The sequence below is a fragment of the Diabrotica virgifera genome, chromosome 6 (assembly GCF_917563875.1).
Source record: "Diabrotica virgifera virgifera chromosome 6, PGI_DIABVI_V3a".
NCBI classification, from domain to species: domain Eukaryota; kingdom Metazoa; phylum Arthropoda; class Insecta; order Coleoptera; family Chrysomelidae; genus Diabrotica; species Diabrotica virgifera.
Genome location: NC_065448.1, coordinates 4,173,478 through 4,194,049, shown reverse-complemented (window position 1 = coordinate 4,194,049; position 20,572 = coordinate 4,173,478). Strand labels below are relative to the sequence as shown.

Genomic DNA, 20,572 nt, shown 5'->3' with positions numbered 1-20,572 from the left:
TGGTCATTTGATTCTGTACGGCATCAGTTTCATACTGTTTCAATACAACTTCTAATCCATTATTCCGCAACGCCGTACAAAAATCACGCGACAAGTGGAAAAAATCGAGGGTTGCAATCCCCTCTCTTTCCGTGGTCCGGGGGGTGATTTGAAACAACATAAAATTAATTTATTTTGAAAGTATTTTATGCATAGATAACATTATTTACATGCCGTACATTTTCGTTGGTCCAAAGGTTTGTAGGAAAAAAAAGCTCAAGGAAAAATCCACAGAATGAAATGTACGAAAAATCCATATAACGAAATGTAAGGTGAAATTTATGACGATATTTTTATACGGCATTTAGATAGTTCATTTGTACTAAGGCTATGGGTACATAATTCGCAAATATTTTACGTGTACCCCTAATTTTTCTGTCTTTACACGGCAAATTACGTGTAGTAAAATTCACACTGGTATGGATATGTAAACATTACTAGAATGTCATTCTACTTGAAAATGTCATCATTAATTTAAAGAGATGGGTTTTGAATGTTCTTGGATAACTGTTATTTTTATAATTGCAAATTATTAATTCAGTTAATAAATGTGATAATTTTTTCACTAACTATGTATTCAGTGATTGTAATAATTTATTTGTAAAACAAAGGCTAATACTCAATCGAGAAATGAGGAACAGTGTTAAAGTGATTTTTTAATATTTGAACCTCTTTAACAACAAAATACTTGGATCACAGAATATTTATCCTGATGTATTCTCTGCTTGGATCTTCCACAAATAATACACAATAAATAACTTTTTATTAAGTTCACGTCTTAAAAATCAATTATTTATCAAATACACTATATATCAATAATATTTAATCAATAACTCAACATATTTCCCATGTAATGTCAAATATTTAAAATTGTCACTGATTGTCAGTGTCTGACTGACAATATATGCTGGCAATATTATATTCGGCTGAGTGCGTTGTAAGACAAAGATAGATTTGGAAAATATTACCACGGCATTGTGTTCATTTTTTTCGAATCCTAAAAAAACCAATAAATATTTTTAAAAAATTTAAACGCAGAATGAAAGACTAAATTATTACCGAGGGCCGAAAGTCCCTTAGAATAAATAAAAAGTTTATTTTGAATGATATATTTGAAACTAAAAATCACACTAAATTTTCTCTTAGTTTTTCACCCCTGTAACTTATTAAAATAAACATTATAGAAGTTGTCAGGGACTTTCGGCCCTCGCTAATAACGTAATCTTTCATTCTGCGTTTAAATTTTTCAAAAATACTTATTAGTTTTCTCAGGATTCGAAAAAAATGAATCCCCATTTGAATAGCATTGCAGCCGAAAATACGTACCGATCCTCTTAATGCAATAATTTATAAAAAGTTAACGCCGTACAAATCTGAAAGTTCATATTGATAAAAAAGTAATAAAAATATTAAATAAATATAATTTACGTATATATCGCTTAAGGAGCAACGTTATGTTACGACGTGTAGCATTTGTAGGCATATATCTACACCTGCATATAATACTGTACGGTGTGCTAAGTAGTCGTTTTCTAGTAGTAATTTTTCTAAAAAATAGTAGTTGTTTTATTTATTCACATCATTAGAATGAAACAAATCAATTAAATACATGTGACAATAATGTTTGAAGTAAATATTAAAAGTACCTATAGAAAACTGTTGATACTGGGATTTACTTGGATATTATATACCTACACACCCTTTCACTTCAGTTAGACGTAATAATGATTTTATCATATTACATATCAATAATTGTTCTCTTCAAAAATAACGTGTGATCCAAAATTATTGTCACCATAGGTGGCTCTGAACGACAGACATAGCTATACAGTGCATATATATTCTTAATTCAGATATACTTTCCAGTTTACGTCAACTTTGCAGTGTACGTCAACAAGAAAAGTTAGGTTATGTAAAGATGTTGGTGGTGGAAATATTATACAGCTTCTTGTTTGATTTTATTTATTATTGTTACTTATAATTTTTTTAATTCTTTTTATTTTTGATTAAAGTTCTTTGTTAAAGGTTTTGACTGATTTTTTATGTTTTATAATGTTAATCAAAATTAATTGATAAACCGATGATATAAATTCAGATTAAAATAAGACATACGTAATTTTTTGCACGGCTAGCTTTGATCCCAATAATTGTGGATCGCTCGTTATGTTAATACCGTACAGTATCAAATGACCATAAAGTACTACCTTTAAAATGGTAGCGTCATTATCATCAACCTAAAATATATGGTATGCATTAAAATGTACGGCATCATTTTTTCCTAATTTATTTATCTTAATACTATTTAAAACAAAGAATAAATAAAATTGCTATATTTTATTAATCTATGAATATTTAAACTTTGGAAATATTTTAAAAAATTTCTGTTTTTGTATTTCTCTATAATTTCTTTTAGAACAGTTTCTTTTGAACGGCAATACTATATAACAATTGTATTTTACAATATAATGTTAAAGAAAAAGTTGCCGTACAGAGTCAAATGATTTTTTTAGCTTCATAAATCAAGTATACCATGAAATTAACATAAGTATCAATATACATTCAAATGAACAATAATTCTTTGACGGCATTATTTTTAATAGTACTTTTGAGTGCTAGATAATGTTTTGGAACCGAAGCCGTACTTTTTCAAATCACTCCCCGGACCACGGAAAGAGAGGGGATTGCAACCCTCGATTTTTCCCCTTGTCGCATGATTTTTGTACGGCGTTGCGGAATAATGGATTAGAAGTTGTATTAAAACAGTATGAAACTGATGCCGTACAGAATCAAATGACCAAATTTACCCTGGAAATTGTCAGAAAATCAAAAAAATTTACCAACTTTGTGGCTCGCCATTTTTGTACGGCACTGCGCGCTTTCTTATTATTTTTCATGGATCTATCGATGGTAAAAATGCCGTACAAAAATATATGACCAAAATGTACCCCCTCTACATACACTTTTGAGTTCTTACCAGTACTCAGTTGGACTGCTTACAAGTGACGGCATAGTGCTGAATCTTATTATTTTATGCTCTTATATCGTCCTATATACGTTACCTGGTGGTTCATATGACCCATCCATTTTGGACATGGGCCTGTAGTCTATTAGTGATTATAGTGAGTTGCTGTGTGGTATAGCACAATGTTGTTTAAAGTCAAAATTTCTGATTCACTTCATTGAAATTTGGAAAATGTAAATATTAGCATGGAATCATACTACCAAGGGCAACTATACCAACTATCGAGGCATAACCATATCAAGTATTCCAGGAAAAGTATTTGCAACAATAGTAGAGTCAAGAATAAAAGTTAAAATAGATCAAACATTGGAAGACACACAACGTGGATTCAGGAAGAACAAAAGCACGTATATACCTCATATTCACAATAAGACACGTAAGTTAGAAGATAACAAATAAGAACGAAAAGATATAATACATGTATGCTACATAGACCGAGAGAACATGTTTGACAGAATTCTAAGAAAGGACATATGGAAAACTTTACGAGAAAGAGGAGTGAATGGTCACACAGTAGAAATTATAAAAGATACGTAAAGAAATAATAGAATCTTGGTAAGGAAAACAATAATGAATCCAAAGAATTAACAACTCACCAAGCTATCAAACAAGGATACCTGCTGAACCCACTACTTCTCTCAGTAGTGCTAGATGAAGCAGTAAAAAAAGCCAAGGAAGAGATGAGAAAACTCTGACACTAATGACACTATTAAAAATTTATGAAAATAAACTCAGATAAAACAAAAATAATGGTAATAGCTGAGATGAAAAAGATACATGACGTGAGGTCGAAAGGAATGTAGCTAGAACAAGTAGATCACTTTAAATACCTAGCATACCTAGGTACCAGGAAAAAAGATGGACGAAATCAAACAAATGACAGGAAAACGTAGATACAAATATGGAGAGCTTAATCCAAACCTCCTTAGACCCAAAGGTAGAAACACCAAAAGCTAAGTAAGTAAGCGATATACCCTACCAAAATTGTAATACTTTGTGAAACCCAAATGAACTTAAAATAAAAAATGAAATACTAGAAGGAGTCTTATCATGACAAAGCTGGACCACATACTCACCTTCCATACTCCCAAATGGTCTTCCTTTTCAAAGACTATACCGCCTTCAGTTCCTGCAAGACCAACTGGAAAGTGAATCAAATACAAATCTACATAGTCTAATTCCAGTTTTTTTAGAGACTCAGTTAAATATTTTTCAACGCGATCACGATGTATTCCCTGGATTGGAAGTTTGGTCACAATAAAAAGATCATCTCTTTTTAATTTACCAGCGGATATCCATTGGTTTAAAACTTTACCGATTATGTGTTCGTTTTCGTATGCAGCTGCTGTATCAATATGACGGTAACCAGTCTCCAATGCCACGTTCAATGCTTTCTCCAACTCTGCTTCATCGGTAGCCTAAAAGTGATTTAATTTGTTTAAACTAACGTTTTTGGTCCTATCGAACCATCATCAGTGAACCTAGAAATAACTAATAGGTATTACTTTAGAATTAAATTTTCTTTCATAAATCTTTTAACATCGACATCATGTCGCTTCAATCTTAATTTTTTAATAGATTTAATATGTAATCTAAAAGTTATTACACATTTCAAGTGGCTGGTTTCAATTGCTATGTATGTGCTCATTGATGATCTGTAAGACAGAAAACATTCTGAAATTTTAATTCGTTTGAATCATTTCATTTTTTTATAAAAATAATTTTTAAATATATATATTATTATACTCGAGAAATTTTTCAAACAATTATGTCTGGATTATGGAATAGTACATTCTTTCACGGTTTTTGCTGTAAATTTTAAAGAACCGTTTGGATTGACATGAAATTTGGCACACGGATAGCTAACATGTCAAAGAAAAAAAGTGATATTGTGCCGATGTGTGCTTTTGCCATGGGGGTGATTTCTAATTTCTAGAAAGTGACTAATTCTAAGCAACTTTTATTCTATAGGGTTTTTTCACCAAGTCAATACTTTTCGAGTTATTTGCGAGTGAATATGTTCATTATTCAACAAAATAACCACGTTTCTAGATGGTTTTTCGCAAATAACTCAAAAAGTAAGTATTTTCTAGAAAAAAACATTCTTAGCAAAAATATAGCCTGTAGAAAACTGAAAAAAATGGTGTGTATTTTAGGGCTCTTTACCTAGCAGAAGCAGAGTTATAGCTAATGAAAAATAGGTTCATATTCGTCAAATTCGAAATCGAATATTTCAATAAGAAATAATCAAAAAATGAAGCACTTTTTGTGGAAAACTCATTACAAATTTTTTAAAGCGTTAAAAAAATCCTTATTTTTATTTTATAAAAAAATTTCTAGCATCAAAAGTAAATAAGTTACGCCCAAAATAAAGTTGGTCCCTTTTGTTTTGGCAAAAAAAAAATCGGGAAGATCACCCCCTAATTAGCAACTTAAACGAAATTAATCGTTACCGCTTCAAAACTTACTTTACTTATGTTGTATTTATATGATCTGTAAGTTTCATTAATTCAAAGTGCTTATTTAAAAAAAAATTGGTTTTAAAGTATAATTTACAAAAATTTTAATTTTGAAAAACATGCTTTGTTTCTTAATGTTGTTCTGAAGCTATTTCCTTGTGGCATTTTTATAATAAACTATTTTTAATGGGAATAAGCCACATTTTACCAAAAAAATGATTTTATTAACGTTTTTGTCTTTTTAAAGACAGATCACATGCTATGATTTTTTTGTGACGGATATTCTTGGGTTGGGATTGATTTCATGTATTCGAATGAACTATCTTTTAGTAAAGTCGTCCCAGGAACGCAACTTATAAATATTGGCGATATCATTTTAAAGTCTTCTACTTTAAAATGTATAATATACGTCTGAATTACCAATATAAATGAGTCAGATTAAATAAATTATTAGAAGAATTTTTTTACTTAGCAACAACATTTTTGTTTATTTTAGTAGTATTTTGTATTTTGACAACGAAACCCGATTTGGGCTTCGAAACGTTAATAAAATCATTTTTTTGGTAAAATTGTGGCTTATTCCCATTAAAAATAGTTTATTAATATTTTGTATTTTTTTGTTTTTCTGTAAGACAAAAACTGGTTAAGATTTGGTGTTTTTAAATTTGAATACACTCGTGATTAGTGACTCGTTCAAATCCTTTTAACTGCAGCCCTTTCAAAAATAAAAACTTCGAACCGATGAGACCTACAGATCATATAAACAATACATATACGAGCAAAAAAAATTGTGAAGTGGTAACGATTAAGTTCATTATATATGCTAATTAGGGGGTGATTGTCCCGATTTTTTTATCAAAACAAAAGGCACCAACTTTATTTTGAGCGTAACTGATTTAATTTTGATGCTAGAAATTTTGCTTTTTGAAAAGCAGAAATAAATCTTTTTTTAAACACTTTAAAAAAGTGGAAATGAGTTTTCCCCAAAAAGTGCTTCATTTTTTGATTATTTCTCATTGAAATATTCGATTTCGAATTTGACGAATATGAACATATTTTTCATTAGCTATAACTCTGCTTCTGCTAGGTATAGAGCCCTAACATATACACCATTTTTTTCAATTTTTTACAATTTTTTACTTGTTATCAAATTAACTCATAGAATATGTAATTCTGATTGTTAATAAATGCTTACAAAAAAAAATTACAGGCTATATTTTTGGTAAGAATTTTTTTTTCTAGAAAATACTTACTTTTTGAGTTATTTGCGATAAACCGTCTGAAAATGTGGTTATTTTGTTGAAATGAACATATTCACTCGCAAATACCTCAAAAGTATTAACTTGGCGAAAAAACTCTATGGAACAAAAGTTGCTTAAAATTAGTCATTTTATTCATTTCCGGGCTCATTTTGGACATGTATTTTTTCACCCCCAAGCGGGGGTGAAACTCACCTCCCAGAGTAAAAGCACACATCGGCTAAATATCACTTTTTTGTCTGACGTGTTAGCTATGTGTATGCCAAATTTCATGTCAATCCAAGCGGTTCTTTAAAATTTAGGTTTTGCAATATTTTACCGTTAAAGAATGTACTAGAAGATCTAAATCCGAAATCAGAAATTCGATCAAGAATAGAGCAATCAAGAACAGCCTTTTTGAAGATAAGGAAATTTCTTAGTAACCAAAGACTCAATCTGCAAAATCCGATATCGGATGGTAAAATGTTATATCTGTCGTAGGCAAGTATGAAACGCAGGCATTCTTGCAAAAGCCTAGTCATTTTCGTAATGACTAGGCAGTTTGTATAACGTTTTCATTTTTACAAAATGATTTCACACTTTTAGGCATTTGCAAAACCACCGGCAACGTGAATGTTTTTACAATATAATTCTGTCAAACAGTAATTTTATTTTGAAACAGTGTTGCAATTTAGATGATGTTTATAAAATGTATTAAATTTATAGTATATTATGCAACGAGCATTTAATGATGGTCATTATAAAGCGAGTATGAGGGATACGAAACAAGCCGTTAGCGGCGAGTTTCGTATAGAGTACGAGCTTCATAATGATAATTAAATGCAAGTTGTCTACACGAATTTTTCTATGATCATTCACAACAAAAAAATATATTCATATTTATGAATTTTGTAACGCAAACAAATTAAGTAGTTTGTCAGTTTGTTTAAATATTGCAAACTGCTTCATCGCTAATGCCATATCGCGATTCTATTTATAGCCATATCGCCATTTAATGTTGAATTAAGGAGAATACGAGAAAGCTGGAAGCTTTTGAGATATTGCTTTTTAGGAGAATTTTGAAAATATGATGGACCTATTACGAATGAAATGGTGTTGCACAGAATGGAAAGAGACAGAGAACTTTTGACCATCATTAAAAGGCGACAGACAGCATATTTGGGCACATACTTAGAAATGATAAGTACGAGATTTTGCAGCTAATTATGAAGGGTAAAATCGAAGGAAAAAGATGTCCTGGTAGACGACAAATATTCTGGCTGAAAAACATTTACGACTGGACCGGGTTGAACACATAGAGGCTTTTAAGAATAGCAGAAGATAGAGACAAATTTGCAATGGTTATAGCTCACTTTCATTAGTGGAGTCGGCACAAGAAGAAGAAGAAGAAGAAGAAGAAGAAGAAGAAGAAGAAGAAGTTAACGTTCCCGATTTTTGCATCCCTCGAAAGTTAATGTGGGTTCCAAAGCACTCGCGCCACCCGTTGTTCATCCGTTGTGTGTACCCGTTGTGGCCACGCCTGTGTATGATTATTACCACGGAGCTAAAAGTGTTAAGCGAACTATTGCAATCAAATTTTAAGAGTTAGCACATGAATTCTACAGTCCACAGTCCACACTGCAAAGACATCAATTTAAAACAGAGTATACGCTGTGAGCTCGTACGTAGAGGGGATATATTTACAAATTCGCGAGCGCCAGTGTAGTGACAAGTCTGTAAACCTTTACCGGAAATTTGACATAAATGTCAAAGTGATTAATTTAAAATTAAAATTAAAAACATTAATTATAAAAAATATTAGTTGGTCAAAGTTGTGGTATATATTTTTACCTTAAATACACTTACGTTTTAAATACTGAATTTAAGTTTTTTTACTGTTCCGTAATATGTAATTATAAATTATTCTAATAATCTTAGCGCCATCTACACGATAATTGTGAAAGTATCCGAAGTAAGAAATTCATATTTTATCAATAGAACGTCAAAATGATTAGCAAAATCTTTAAAAAATCGATTACAATTTAATTACTTTTTGCGTTGTAAATATTAAGCAATAACAATTAAATAATAAATTTAAAAATTACCGGTGAAAGTTGAATTAGTAATCCGCTAGGAGCGCCACCAGCGAAGCTCAGAGCGTATACTTATACCAAATACTATTGACTGTAATACATCCAACTCCCACAGAAATCTGGAAGCACGTTGCCACTAGCGCCACTGTCGGCTTGCGGTTAAACTACGTTGTGACAACGTAAAATTTGACGTAAGCATTCAAATTTAATTTTATAAATTTTTAAAGCTACGAGCTAATTTTGCAAAATTAAATTAAAATAAAAATAGTTCATACACTTATACAAAAACAATAATAAAGCAATTTTATAAATGTAAGGTTAGATTGCTCTGGTTATCACCGCGGACCACTAGATGGAGCTATTTTTTGGCTTCCTCAAATGTAATGGGAAATCAAGAGTTGTATGTATTACAGTCAATAGGATTTGCTTATATAGTGGTAAGCGTGCTAATAACCGGCAAAATAATGCAAAAGATAGAAAACATACTTACCTAATACATTGCGAAATAAGAAGAGATGAAACTAGTGGGGGTGGAAATTATCGTTATAAATGTATAAATTAACATTACATTTACATGGTTTTCCAACTTTAGACGTCTGTTACAGGAGTATTTTATAAAATTCTACTGTCACAGTTACTCCTCTGATACGTCTAAAGGTGGGAAACTATGTAATCTAATTTTAATTTATACATTTATAACGATAATTTCCACCTCCACTAGTTTCATTTTTTTTTTTTTGTTACGCAATGTATTATATTTTCCATCTTTTGCGTTATTTTGCCGGTTATTAGCGCGCTCATCACTGCATAAATCCTCATTTTGAACTTACTTGCCATGTACCTAGTCCCACCGTTGGCATATTAAGTGATCCACATGGTACAGTTTTTGCCATCTTCTTTTGCTGATAACGGTACACCAATATTTTCACTTGTACAGAACGTCAAATACTAGTGAGTCGTCGCGCGTCGCCTTGAACTAGGAATACCTACTACACTACATTGAAACCAGTTTAAAATTATTTAAAATTTAAACTGTTGCAGAGTTCGTTCATCTTAAAATAATGTAGTGGGAAGAGATAAATTTAAGGTCGAATATAATTATTATGTACCTATCATGTTATCAAACAGAAATTAATATATTTCGAGTTATTTGTGTACTTCTTTGCTATATACTTTTTATAATAAATATATGTATCGAATATATTATATTATATGACAAGATACAAATAGTTATACAGTGTGTCTGCGTAACTTGGAACCATATGGGAAACTTTTTTAATATCAATTTTACGAAAATAAGTCATTCTTTATAAAGTGCTCTGCATAGTCTAAAACGGAGATTCTCAATCAGTGTGCCGCGGCACACTGGTGTGCCCTGAAGTCCCTTTAGGTGTGCCGCGAAATTTGATTATACCTACTCACTATCATTATAGAGATTATTTGCCCAAGTGTGCCGTGGCTGAACCAGTTTTTAAGTTAGTGTGCCTCGAGCAAAAAAGGTTGTAAACCGTTGGTCTAAAACCTAAGATGCAATCATCAGATATCAAATTTTATTAATAGTATACGAGGTATGTAAAAAAAGAATGTGTGTGTACTTTGTACGCACGTAAGAAGTTATACTTCCATTATATGATTTAAACAAAATTAATATACTTTTTATTTATATTTTGTTTAAATATTAAACTAATTTATACTTACTACTTCTCAAACATTTTTATTAGAACAGTGCCAAAAATTAAAATAATAAAAGAATAAAACACACACAAACACATTAAACAAGCCACAAATGATGTCTGAACATTAATTGTCGAAAATTTTTTTAACTAAATACGTATTTTCTGAAAATACAATTATATAATAAATACAAACATAAAATGTATTAAAAAAAACAAAAAAGAAAGTTTCTATTGGGACTCGAACCAGCGCTGATAAGCGCGGTTGGTATTGGAATTCATTCGGCTTCAACGCTTAGCCACGGACACTATGTGTCATTATTTACGAAGATCGACTAACTAAACGGATTAAACTTGTGATATTTTGATATTTTGAAAATTGATCAAATTATTTTAATTTTAAATTGAAATTATTTAGAATTGAAAAAATACAACAAAACATGTAAGAAAACAATATATTAGGTGAATATTGATAGAAATTTTGATGGTAATCAAATTATATAAATAAAAGTATTACATACTATGTATTTTGGCAGATCAAATAGGTAGGTTTATACCCATGATACATTAACAATTATTACGTACCTGTTGCTTTTAAAAACTATTTAAAAGTCACTACAATATTATAAACTTTTTTGTTTCTGTCCTCACAACAATAAAACTAATATATTATACATTTGTTTACCTTTACCTTTACCTCCAAACCACAGCTGTCCTACAGCTGCCATATCGGATAATTTTTGACATGTCATTTGAACATCCAATCAGAACAAAGTTATAATGCGCATGCGCCGGGCTGATAGGTTTTAACATATAAAAATTCACCCTCTATCGCCGGTAAAGAAGTATAACTTCAAAAATATGAATTTCGCTCACGAGTAAAGTGCCTTTTTATTTCACAATATCGAAAATTGTTATTAAAAAAAGTTGTTTGGAATTAAAAATTATATCATAATCTGCATTTACACCGTTCTAACTGAAAAAAAAAAAATTGAATATTTTCGTCAAATTACGGACACTCAACATTATTTTTATTTATGATAGCTCCGTTATTATTAATCTTACGAAAAAAAGTTATTCTTATAAAGTTATAAAAAGTTCTGCATAGTCTAGCAACCAAGATACAATTACAAGATCCAAATTTTATCAATTTTATACGAGGTATGTCAAAGAATATGAATTTCGCAGTAGAGTAAAATATCTTTATTTTTCACAATATTAAAATTTGTTATTATAAAAAGTTGTTCGGAATTGAAAACTGTGTTTCAATATGCAATTCCATCCTTCTAGTTGAAATATTGTGAACTATAAAAGTATTTTACTCTTGAGCGAAATTCATGATTTTTGACATACCTCGTATAAAATTGAAAAAAATTGATATCTTATGATTGCATCTTAGTTTTTTGATTATTCAGATATTTTTATAAAGAATAACTTTTTTGTTCTGAAGCTATATCCTTGTGGCATTTTTATGATTAATTATTTATATGGGAAATAAGCCACAATTAAAATGAAAAAAAATGAAAATACTTACGATGTCGGGATAGTATCACAGGGTTTTTCCTGGTTTTCCCTTGTGATTTACTATGAAGTCTCTAACGCGAGAATTTTACTGTCGTTGCATTTGGTTGTCTTTTTAAAGACATATCACATGCTATAATTTTTTATGACGGATATTCTTGAGTTGGGGTTAATTTCATGTAATCGAATGAACTATCTTTCAGTAAGTCGTCCCAGGAACGCAACTCATAAATATTGGCAATATCATTTTAAAGTCTTCTACTTTAAAATGTATAATATATGTCTGAATTGCCAATATAAATGAGTGAGATTAAATAAATTATTAGAAGAATTTTTTTGCTTAGCAACAACACTTTAGTTTATTTTAGTAATATTTTGTATTTTGACAACGGCACCCGATTTGGGCGTCGAAACGTTAATAAAATTATTTTTTTCATTTTAATTGTGGCTTATTTCCCATATAAATAATTAATAATAACTTTTTTCTCAAAAAATTAATAATAACGGAGTTATCTTAAATAAAAATGATGTTGGGTAGGTATCCGCAATTTTAGGAAAATTTTCAAAAAAAATTTTTTCAATTAAAAGAGTGTAAATGCATATTATAACATCATTTTTAATTCCAAACAACTTTTCTTAATAACAATTTTCGATATTGTGAAATATAAAGGCACTTTACTCTTGAGCGAAATTCATATTTTTTGACATGCCTCGTATATTATTGATAAAATTTGATATCCGATGATTGTATCTTAGGTTTTAGACTATGGAGAGCACTTTATAAAGAATAACTTTTTTCATAAAATTAATATTAAAAATGTTTCCCATATGGTTTCAAGTTACGCTATAACGGTCCGAAATTCGTTGAATTTTTTGTTTCCTCCCTATATGCTCAAACCGTTAAGATCCATATTTGTTATCAAAGAATCGTAGTTCCTGACATCTTTCGTATTACGTAATTCTTTCTTGATTCACACGAAAGACGAAAGTCGCATTTATGATCTGTTTTTACGCAGAATATGACGTGATTCACTTCTCACGGTTTTGGATGCGTGTTTAGTTGATTGTACGATTCTCTGTGGTCTAGCGTTGATATCTTAAGAGCCCCAAATTGTTTGTGTTTTGCAGAGGATGCGGCAATGCTTCAAACAGGTTTTGATGGCTTTCGGAGATCATAAATTCTTCTATATTGATTTCTGGCGACGGGAATATGATGCTTTGGAGTTGATTTGTTTACATAGTGCATACCATTGTGAGATAAGAAGCTCTGAGTTGCTTATATAATATAGTTATGAGTATCTACTGGGCCAGCTGTGCGAAAAGCTGAATCAGCGAAAAACGTGAGAATGTATTGAGCTGGAACACAAGTCATCAGAATTTCGTAAAGTGAATCCTATTTGACCAAGTATGAGTGGCCTATAACCTTTAAAGGCGTGGTTGAAGTTTGCTTAAACCTTTTCTATTCGTTTTGAGATAAGAATGGAAATTGGCGAATTTTTTTTATTGGTAAAACCGGACATGGAGGAGTGAGAATAGAAGAATGGGGAGATGGAGTGAGTTTAGGTTGTTAGAGTTATGAGAGGGCAGTTCTAGGTAGTCCAGGACAGAGATCAGTTTTTAGGTTGTTAGAGTTATGAGAGGGCAGTTCTAGGTAGTCCAGGACAGAGATCAGTTATGAAAGATCAGTTCTAGAGAGCTAAATAAGAAGTTTGTGCCTTTCTGTCAGCAGGCTCTTTGCCTTGCTGACGGAGAAAATTGTTGAAAATAGTTCAATGGAGGAAATTAGTTGTTTGTGTTTAGTACCTACAGTTTCTTCGAGTTTTTGTTCCAGAGCCGAAGTAGGCTTAAGTGGCTGCTGTGGTCGTAAATTCTCGACCGTATTTTGTATTTTTAGTGATGGATTAAACACATCCTTTAGTTTTCTTTTGTCGAAAAGTTCTACGTTTCTTTCAATTAAGTTTAAATAATAACAATAATAATAATATAGTAAGTATACCAGTGTTGCATACGATAAACGAACAAATTAATACCTGTACTTTGTCTGTAAAATTGAGTGTCGTTATGTGCGCGACAAAAAAAATTTGTCGTAACATCAGGACAATATTTAACACCGTAACTGCCTCATTGATGGACTATGGATAAAGAACACATCAAGGTACTTGCGCTATTTTTTTATTGTTGAACTCTTACGTTTTCTCGCGAATTGATGAAACTTTATTTTTGTTATAACAACCTTGCTGAATTTTTATTTGTTTCAATAAAGTAAGAATTATGTTTAATTACTAGATTTTCTTTACCAATCTCTATCGCTCTTATAAAGTAATCACGCATAAAAGTAGACTACGGTAAGTAGGTACAAATATTTCAAATAACCGGCATTCTTAGTTTAATATTTTTTTATAAAGTAAACATATAATATGATATTTTCTTTTTAATTATGGCGCCCCCGAGCAATTGAGTTTCAATTTTGTTTAACATCTATAAAGAATCCACACCCCTAGGTCTCTGAAGACTTAGTAGCTACCGAGGTATATCAAAAAGTTAAGTAGCATTGGGGCATACTTAGTGCCGGCTACAACGCAGACACACTGTATAAGGTGTTATAAAAATGATAAACTGAAGCTGATAAGTTACAATGTACCGTGATAGTCGTGACGTCAAATCAATGTTGGCTACTCTGAAAATGTTTCCAAACAAAGCAGAAATTTACACATGGTGTTTGTTTTCGTTTTTATAATTGGAATATCTTGCTTGTAGGATGCTTAATTTTTACAAAATGGTAATGTGTTGGGTACTCGTGATTGTAATCAATGCTCATAGTATATTTCTCATTCTCACCACATTTCCAAATAGGACTGGTTAAAAACCTGAAGAAACACAGTAAGTACTATGTAGTGTGTTAATCCTTGATTTTGTGTAAGGACATTTATAAAATTAAAAGCAACATGATTGATATGACTAACAAACATTGTGTCTTTAGAAAAAACTTGCAGATGATTGTTAAAACAAAATAAAATTAAAAATGATTAAATCCACGAGGAAAAATTTCCTGTAGTTGGCTGTATACCATTACAAAAACATAAAATCCTTTATAAAAGGTATATTTGTTAAAATCCCTATACAGGGCTACATCAAAGACAGAACTAGTTTTCGATCGGTTGACCGATCATCATCAGTGCAATCCTAAAATGTGTACAACCAGATAAAATGATGCAAAGTATTTAAAATGTTGACTAAGGTTATAAAAAGTTATAGGTTATACTCACTTAGAATCTACATGCAAGCCACCAAAGTAAAAATAACAGGGTAAAAACCCTTTACAATTGATCCGTCATCGGAACATATTATGACAAAGATGTGAATTATAACATGGATGATTAAGATATCCAATGTTTTTCGCCCGAGGTACCAATGAGCTCTATCTGACAAGTTCACATCATGACTGTACGGAAGCAAGTGATTTTGATAACGGAAATTCTGAATGGTGACATGACAGGAATGACAGTTCCACAGGAAGTTATACTTATATAAAATACCACAAAACAACAGGGAAATTATAACTTCCTGTGGAACTGTCATTCCTGTCATGTCACCATTCAGAATTTCCGTTATCAAAATCACTTGCTTCCGTACAGTCATGATGTGAACTTGTCAGATAGAGCTCATTGGTACCTCGGGCGAAAAACATTGGATATCTTAATCATCCATGTTATAATTCACATCTTTGTCATATGTTCCGATGACGGATCAATTGTAAAGGGTTTTTACCCTGTTATTTTTACTTTGGTGGCTTGCATGTAGATTCTAAGTGAGTATAACCTATAACTTTTTATAACCTTAGTCAACATTTTAAATACTTTGCATCATTTTATCTGGTTGTACACATTTTAGGATTGCACTGATGATGATCGGTCAACCGATCGAAAACTAGTTCTGTCTTTGATGTAGCCCTGTATAGGGATTTTAACAAATATACCTTTTATAAAGGATTTTATGTTAAAAATGATTACACAAATCACGTGTATAATCAATTAAGAGTTGCTTTGTTTGGTATTTTTATATCAATATTTGGAAACTTTTTTGACGTTTTGACGTCACACTATCAAGGTCCAATTATAAAAAAAGTAAATAGTTATGTTACTGCTGCTACAGAGAAGTGTAAACAGTTGTGTTGTTGGCCATAGAGATAACCAGGAGGTTGTTCATATGGTCACAGGTGTACTCATCATACGCAATAATATAATATATCATCCCCATACGTACGTTTCGGTCTCTCCTAAACATAAGCTTTCTTTAATTTTTCATTTTACTCATATTTTGAGTACAGGAACCAATTTTGCTTGGAATTTTTCCTAGACGAATACTCGTAGACAGAATGTGACTGCATATTGTAGAGTCCCTTTCGTTTCCTTTATTCGTCGTCTTCTTGCCTTATAAATTGTAAAAGGCAGAGATTAATAATATACCCAGAAATTGGTTACATGTGAATTTTCAGATACATTTTTTACATCTGGGACTTCTCATTTCTCTACCCTACCTTTGTTTCGGATTTAAATTAAAATTAAAGTAAACAAGTACTATGTGTATAAATATTTATTCAAAACGAACTTATATACATTAGGGTGGTGCGAAAAAAGTCAAGTTGATAATTCCCTGTCGCTATAGTGCGGAAAACAAAAGAAAAACAAAAAAAAATTATTCAAATCGGACTTTATCTTCCGATCCCGCAACAGGCCTAAAGATTATGAAAAAAATGAAATTTTACCTTTTTTCCAAAAATTTTTATTTATCCTTGGTGTACGTTTTATTTATCGCTATAGTAAAATTTATTTACAGTTTGCATGGTAGAGTAATAAAAAAAATACGTTTACGCATTTAACGAATATCTTCTGATCCCGCAAGGTCAATCAAAATCTATAAAAATTTGAAATTTTTGATGATTTTGATAAATTAAAAAACATTTAGTTATCTCATTTTTCTGTTACATTGTGAAGCTCTTCGCTTGTTTAGATAATGTATGACAATATTTAAACAACCCAGAACTCAAAACGAGGGGGTGGTTGCAGTTCTAGCTCCACACGCACCCCTCTCTCCAACCAACCAATGAGTGTGTGTTTTTTACATTATTTACATATGTACATTTCTTTTTCATATGTTTGTGTCCAGCTCTTAAACATCAACTTTGTATTGTGACTTCTTGGTAAAATCTGGCAGCATGGACCTTGATTTAAATGTTTTCCTGATGAATCCATCTGTTGATTGGGGCCCACATACATTAGCATTAGACGATGCTTCCGTGAGCAACTTTAGGCACCGCTCGTCAGCTTGCATGTGGCAGGGGTAGATTTGTACATTCAAGTCTGGCATGTCTCCCGATGTAATGCAAGAAGTTATATCTTCATTTGAAATTCTTCGAAGAACTGGTGGAGAAGATAGTTTTGTAACATTCCAGTCTATTATTTCAGTGTAGTCCTGTGCTTGAAAATTTAAAGTAGGAGGGATGAAATTTCTAATACTTTTACCCTTGGCTTTAGTCTGTCCGGCTTTTAACACTCTCCTTGGGCCTAGCTCTCTAATGTGTTTCCTTTTTCCCTACTACTTGAAATTTTGAAGCACAGGACTAAACTAAAAAATAGACTGGAATGTTGCAAAACTATCTTCTCCACCACTTCCTCGAACAGTTTCAAATGAAGATATAACTCCTTGTATTACATCGGGGGGGTCCGGTCCTGGAAATCGAAAGTGAACAACGTGAAAAATTTAGCTCTCATAAAAATCAAAAATTAAGTGGTATAAACAAATAATAAAATATTAAAAGTAAGATTAATAGTTAAAGGAAAGTGCAGTGTACGACACAACGCAAAAGCCTTCAGAAAAACTGTAAGTTAATGCATGCCTAGATTAATATTCATAAAATCAAAAATCCAGTACCTAATATTTAAGCATATTATAATCAAAAACTAAATAAAATAAACCAGGAACAAAAAAACTTGTCGAGAATAGATTAAGACCAGCCGTTTAGCAAAATTAAATATAAAAGTCAGGGACGGCTTTGGAAAATTTAATCAGGTGGAAGATAAATTAAATTAAAGTAGGTAGGTAGTGTTTTTCTCTGAACGGATAGGGTGGAAGACACTGCCTGACGCCAACTTTAAACAAAATAAGGTTACGGGTATAATCCCACTCGAATGAACAATAAAAGGAGCAAACCGGAGCATGATAATTCGTTTGACAAAGAGGAAGCATTTAAGAAAAGTAAGTCAACAATAAGAACACCACCCCAAAAAGAGGATAAGGAAAAGCAAGAAATGGATGAAATAAAGAACATATTAGCAGAACTGAAGCAGGAGATTAAAACAGAAATAAATAACTTAAAAACAGAAATGAAGGAAGAAAATAAGAAGACCAGAAGTGATATAAAAGAACTAAAAGAAGAAATAAAACAAAATAATGAAGAAATAAATATTATAAAACTAGAAATCCAAAAAATGAAAAATGAATGGACTAAGGAAAGACAAGATTTGATAGAAGAAAATGAATTGTTTAAAAAAGAAAATAAAAAGATAACAGAAGATATAAAAGAACTCCAACGAACAATAGAAATAATGGACAAAGACAAAAAGGAAAAATAATTTAATTATTAGTGGGTTAGAAATTGATACTGACGATTCAGCAACACTGAAAGAAAGAGCAACAAATATGATTGGAAAACATTTAGGTGTAAATATTAATATTAAAAGAGCATGTAAGATTGGAATAAGAACATGCTTAATAGAACTAGGAAACGAAACAGAAAAAACAGCCATTCTACGAAATAGGAACAAACTAAAGAATGTTGAACCCAAGAAAATATGGATAACAGAGGACCTTACAAAAAAAGAGAGAGAAAAAATGAAATCTCTAAGAGACAAAGCAAGGGAAATGAGAGATAAAGGAAGAACAGTGAAAATTGGGTACAACAAAATTACAGTGGATGGTAAGGAATGGAGATGGAACTACAATGAGGAAAAGGTAGTGGAGGTAGCGAGTCCAAAAAACTAGCAGAGCGACAGAGAAGAGACGAAGTAGATGCCAGACAAGGATCAGAAAACAAGGAAATTACGAATACACTGGACAATGAAAATAAAAGTATAGACTCGATTAGTGATAAGATTAGGTTTAGGAGTTCAAATGTTAAACATAATAATAGAAATAGGATGGGTGATGGAAATATTGGTAGTATAGGTAGTATAAATAGTAGTAGTAGTAGTAATAACAATAATGGAAAATCAAATACTAGTTTTGTAAATGAAGAATCAGAACAAATAGGAATAGCAACATGGAACGTGACCTCTCTAAATGGAAAGGAAATAGAAATAACTGAAGAAATGGAAAAAATGGGTATCCAAATAATGGGAATAAGTGAAACAAAAAAGGTAGGAGGAGGGCACATAAATCTAAATGAGGAATATAGTCTTTATTATTCAGGAGTACCGCAGGGACAAAGAGCAAAGGAAGGAGTTGGTATAATAGTAAATAAGAGACTAGAACCAAGAATAACACACTATGAAACATTATCATCTAGAATTATAACAATCCAAATGGACCTAAAAGACAAAATAGGATTCATACAATTATATGGACCAACTGAAGGCAGAGATGAAGAAACGATGACAGAATTCTACAATGAACTCCAAAGAGCACTAGACAAATTAAGAGAATCGAGAGAGAAAATCATAATTTTAGGAGATTGGAATTCAAGAGTGGGCAAGGATGTCAACAAAGGATTAGGATGCATTGGAAAATACGGAGAGGAATGTTTGAACAGGAATGGTGTCAAAATGCTAGATTTCTGCCAAGCAAATGACCTACTAATAGGAAACACATTTACAAACCAAAACATCGAAGACAAATATACGTTCGTGGCGGAAGAGAGAAGAGCGAAAAGTTTGATAGATTACATAGTTTATACGATAAACCTAGAAGATAAAATACATAACGTCTTAACTGAAAAGGAACCGGAACTAGCTACAGAGCACAGGATGGTTACTGCAAAACTCGAGGATGAAAAAATAAAGGAGGTGGAAAGAAAAGATTACCAAAGAGTAAAAGTAAATAAGCTCAAATTAGAACAGGTGCGAGAACATTACAAAAAAGAAACAAATAGAAGATTAAGACAACTAGAAAACCAAAAAGGGCATGGACACTGGAAGAAAGATGGAACGCCTTCAAAGTAGTCATAAAGTCTACAGCAACAGAAATATGTGGAATCAGAAAACATAACAAACTCCATAAAAGAACGAGATGGTGGAACAATGAAGTTAAAACAGCAGTGAAGAAAAAGAAAATAGCATGGAAAAAATACATTGAGACCGAACTGGAAGAGGATAAAGAAGAATACAAAAGGCTGAGACGATTAGCGAAAAACACCATAAAACAAGTAAAAACAAAAACGTGGGAAGAGTTTGGAGAAGAATTACAACAAAACTATGTAACAAATAATAGAAGCTTCTGGACAACAATCAGACATATGAAGAAAGGAAAACAT

General features: G+C 31.5%; 1 protein-coding gene across 2 annotated transcripts in view; it reads right to left on the bottom strand.

Moving 5' to 3' along the window:
- Nucleotides 1-9,878, bottom strand: part of LOC114327052 (1,5-anhydro-D-fructose reductase-like) — a 57,959-nt gene extending 48,081 nt beyond the window's left edge. Inside the window, exons 1-2 of one of the 2 annotated variants that reach the window (XM_050654238.1) lie at nt 9,682-9,878; nt 4,138-4,479 (exon numbers count right to left, since the gene is read on the bottom strand). In XM_050654238.1, coding sequence (XP_050510195.1) covers nt 4,138-4,479; nt 9,682-9,744 — 405 coding nt within the window. In that variant the 5' untranslated portion in view covers nt 9,745-9,878. The remainder of the gene's footprint in view (nt 1-4,137; nt 4,480-9,681) is intronic. The other variant, XM_050654240.1, reaches the window with a different exon arrangement.
- Between the last annotated feature and the right edge of the window lie 10,694 nt (nt 9,879-20,572).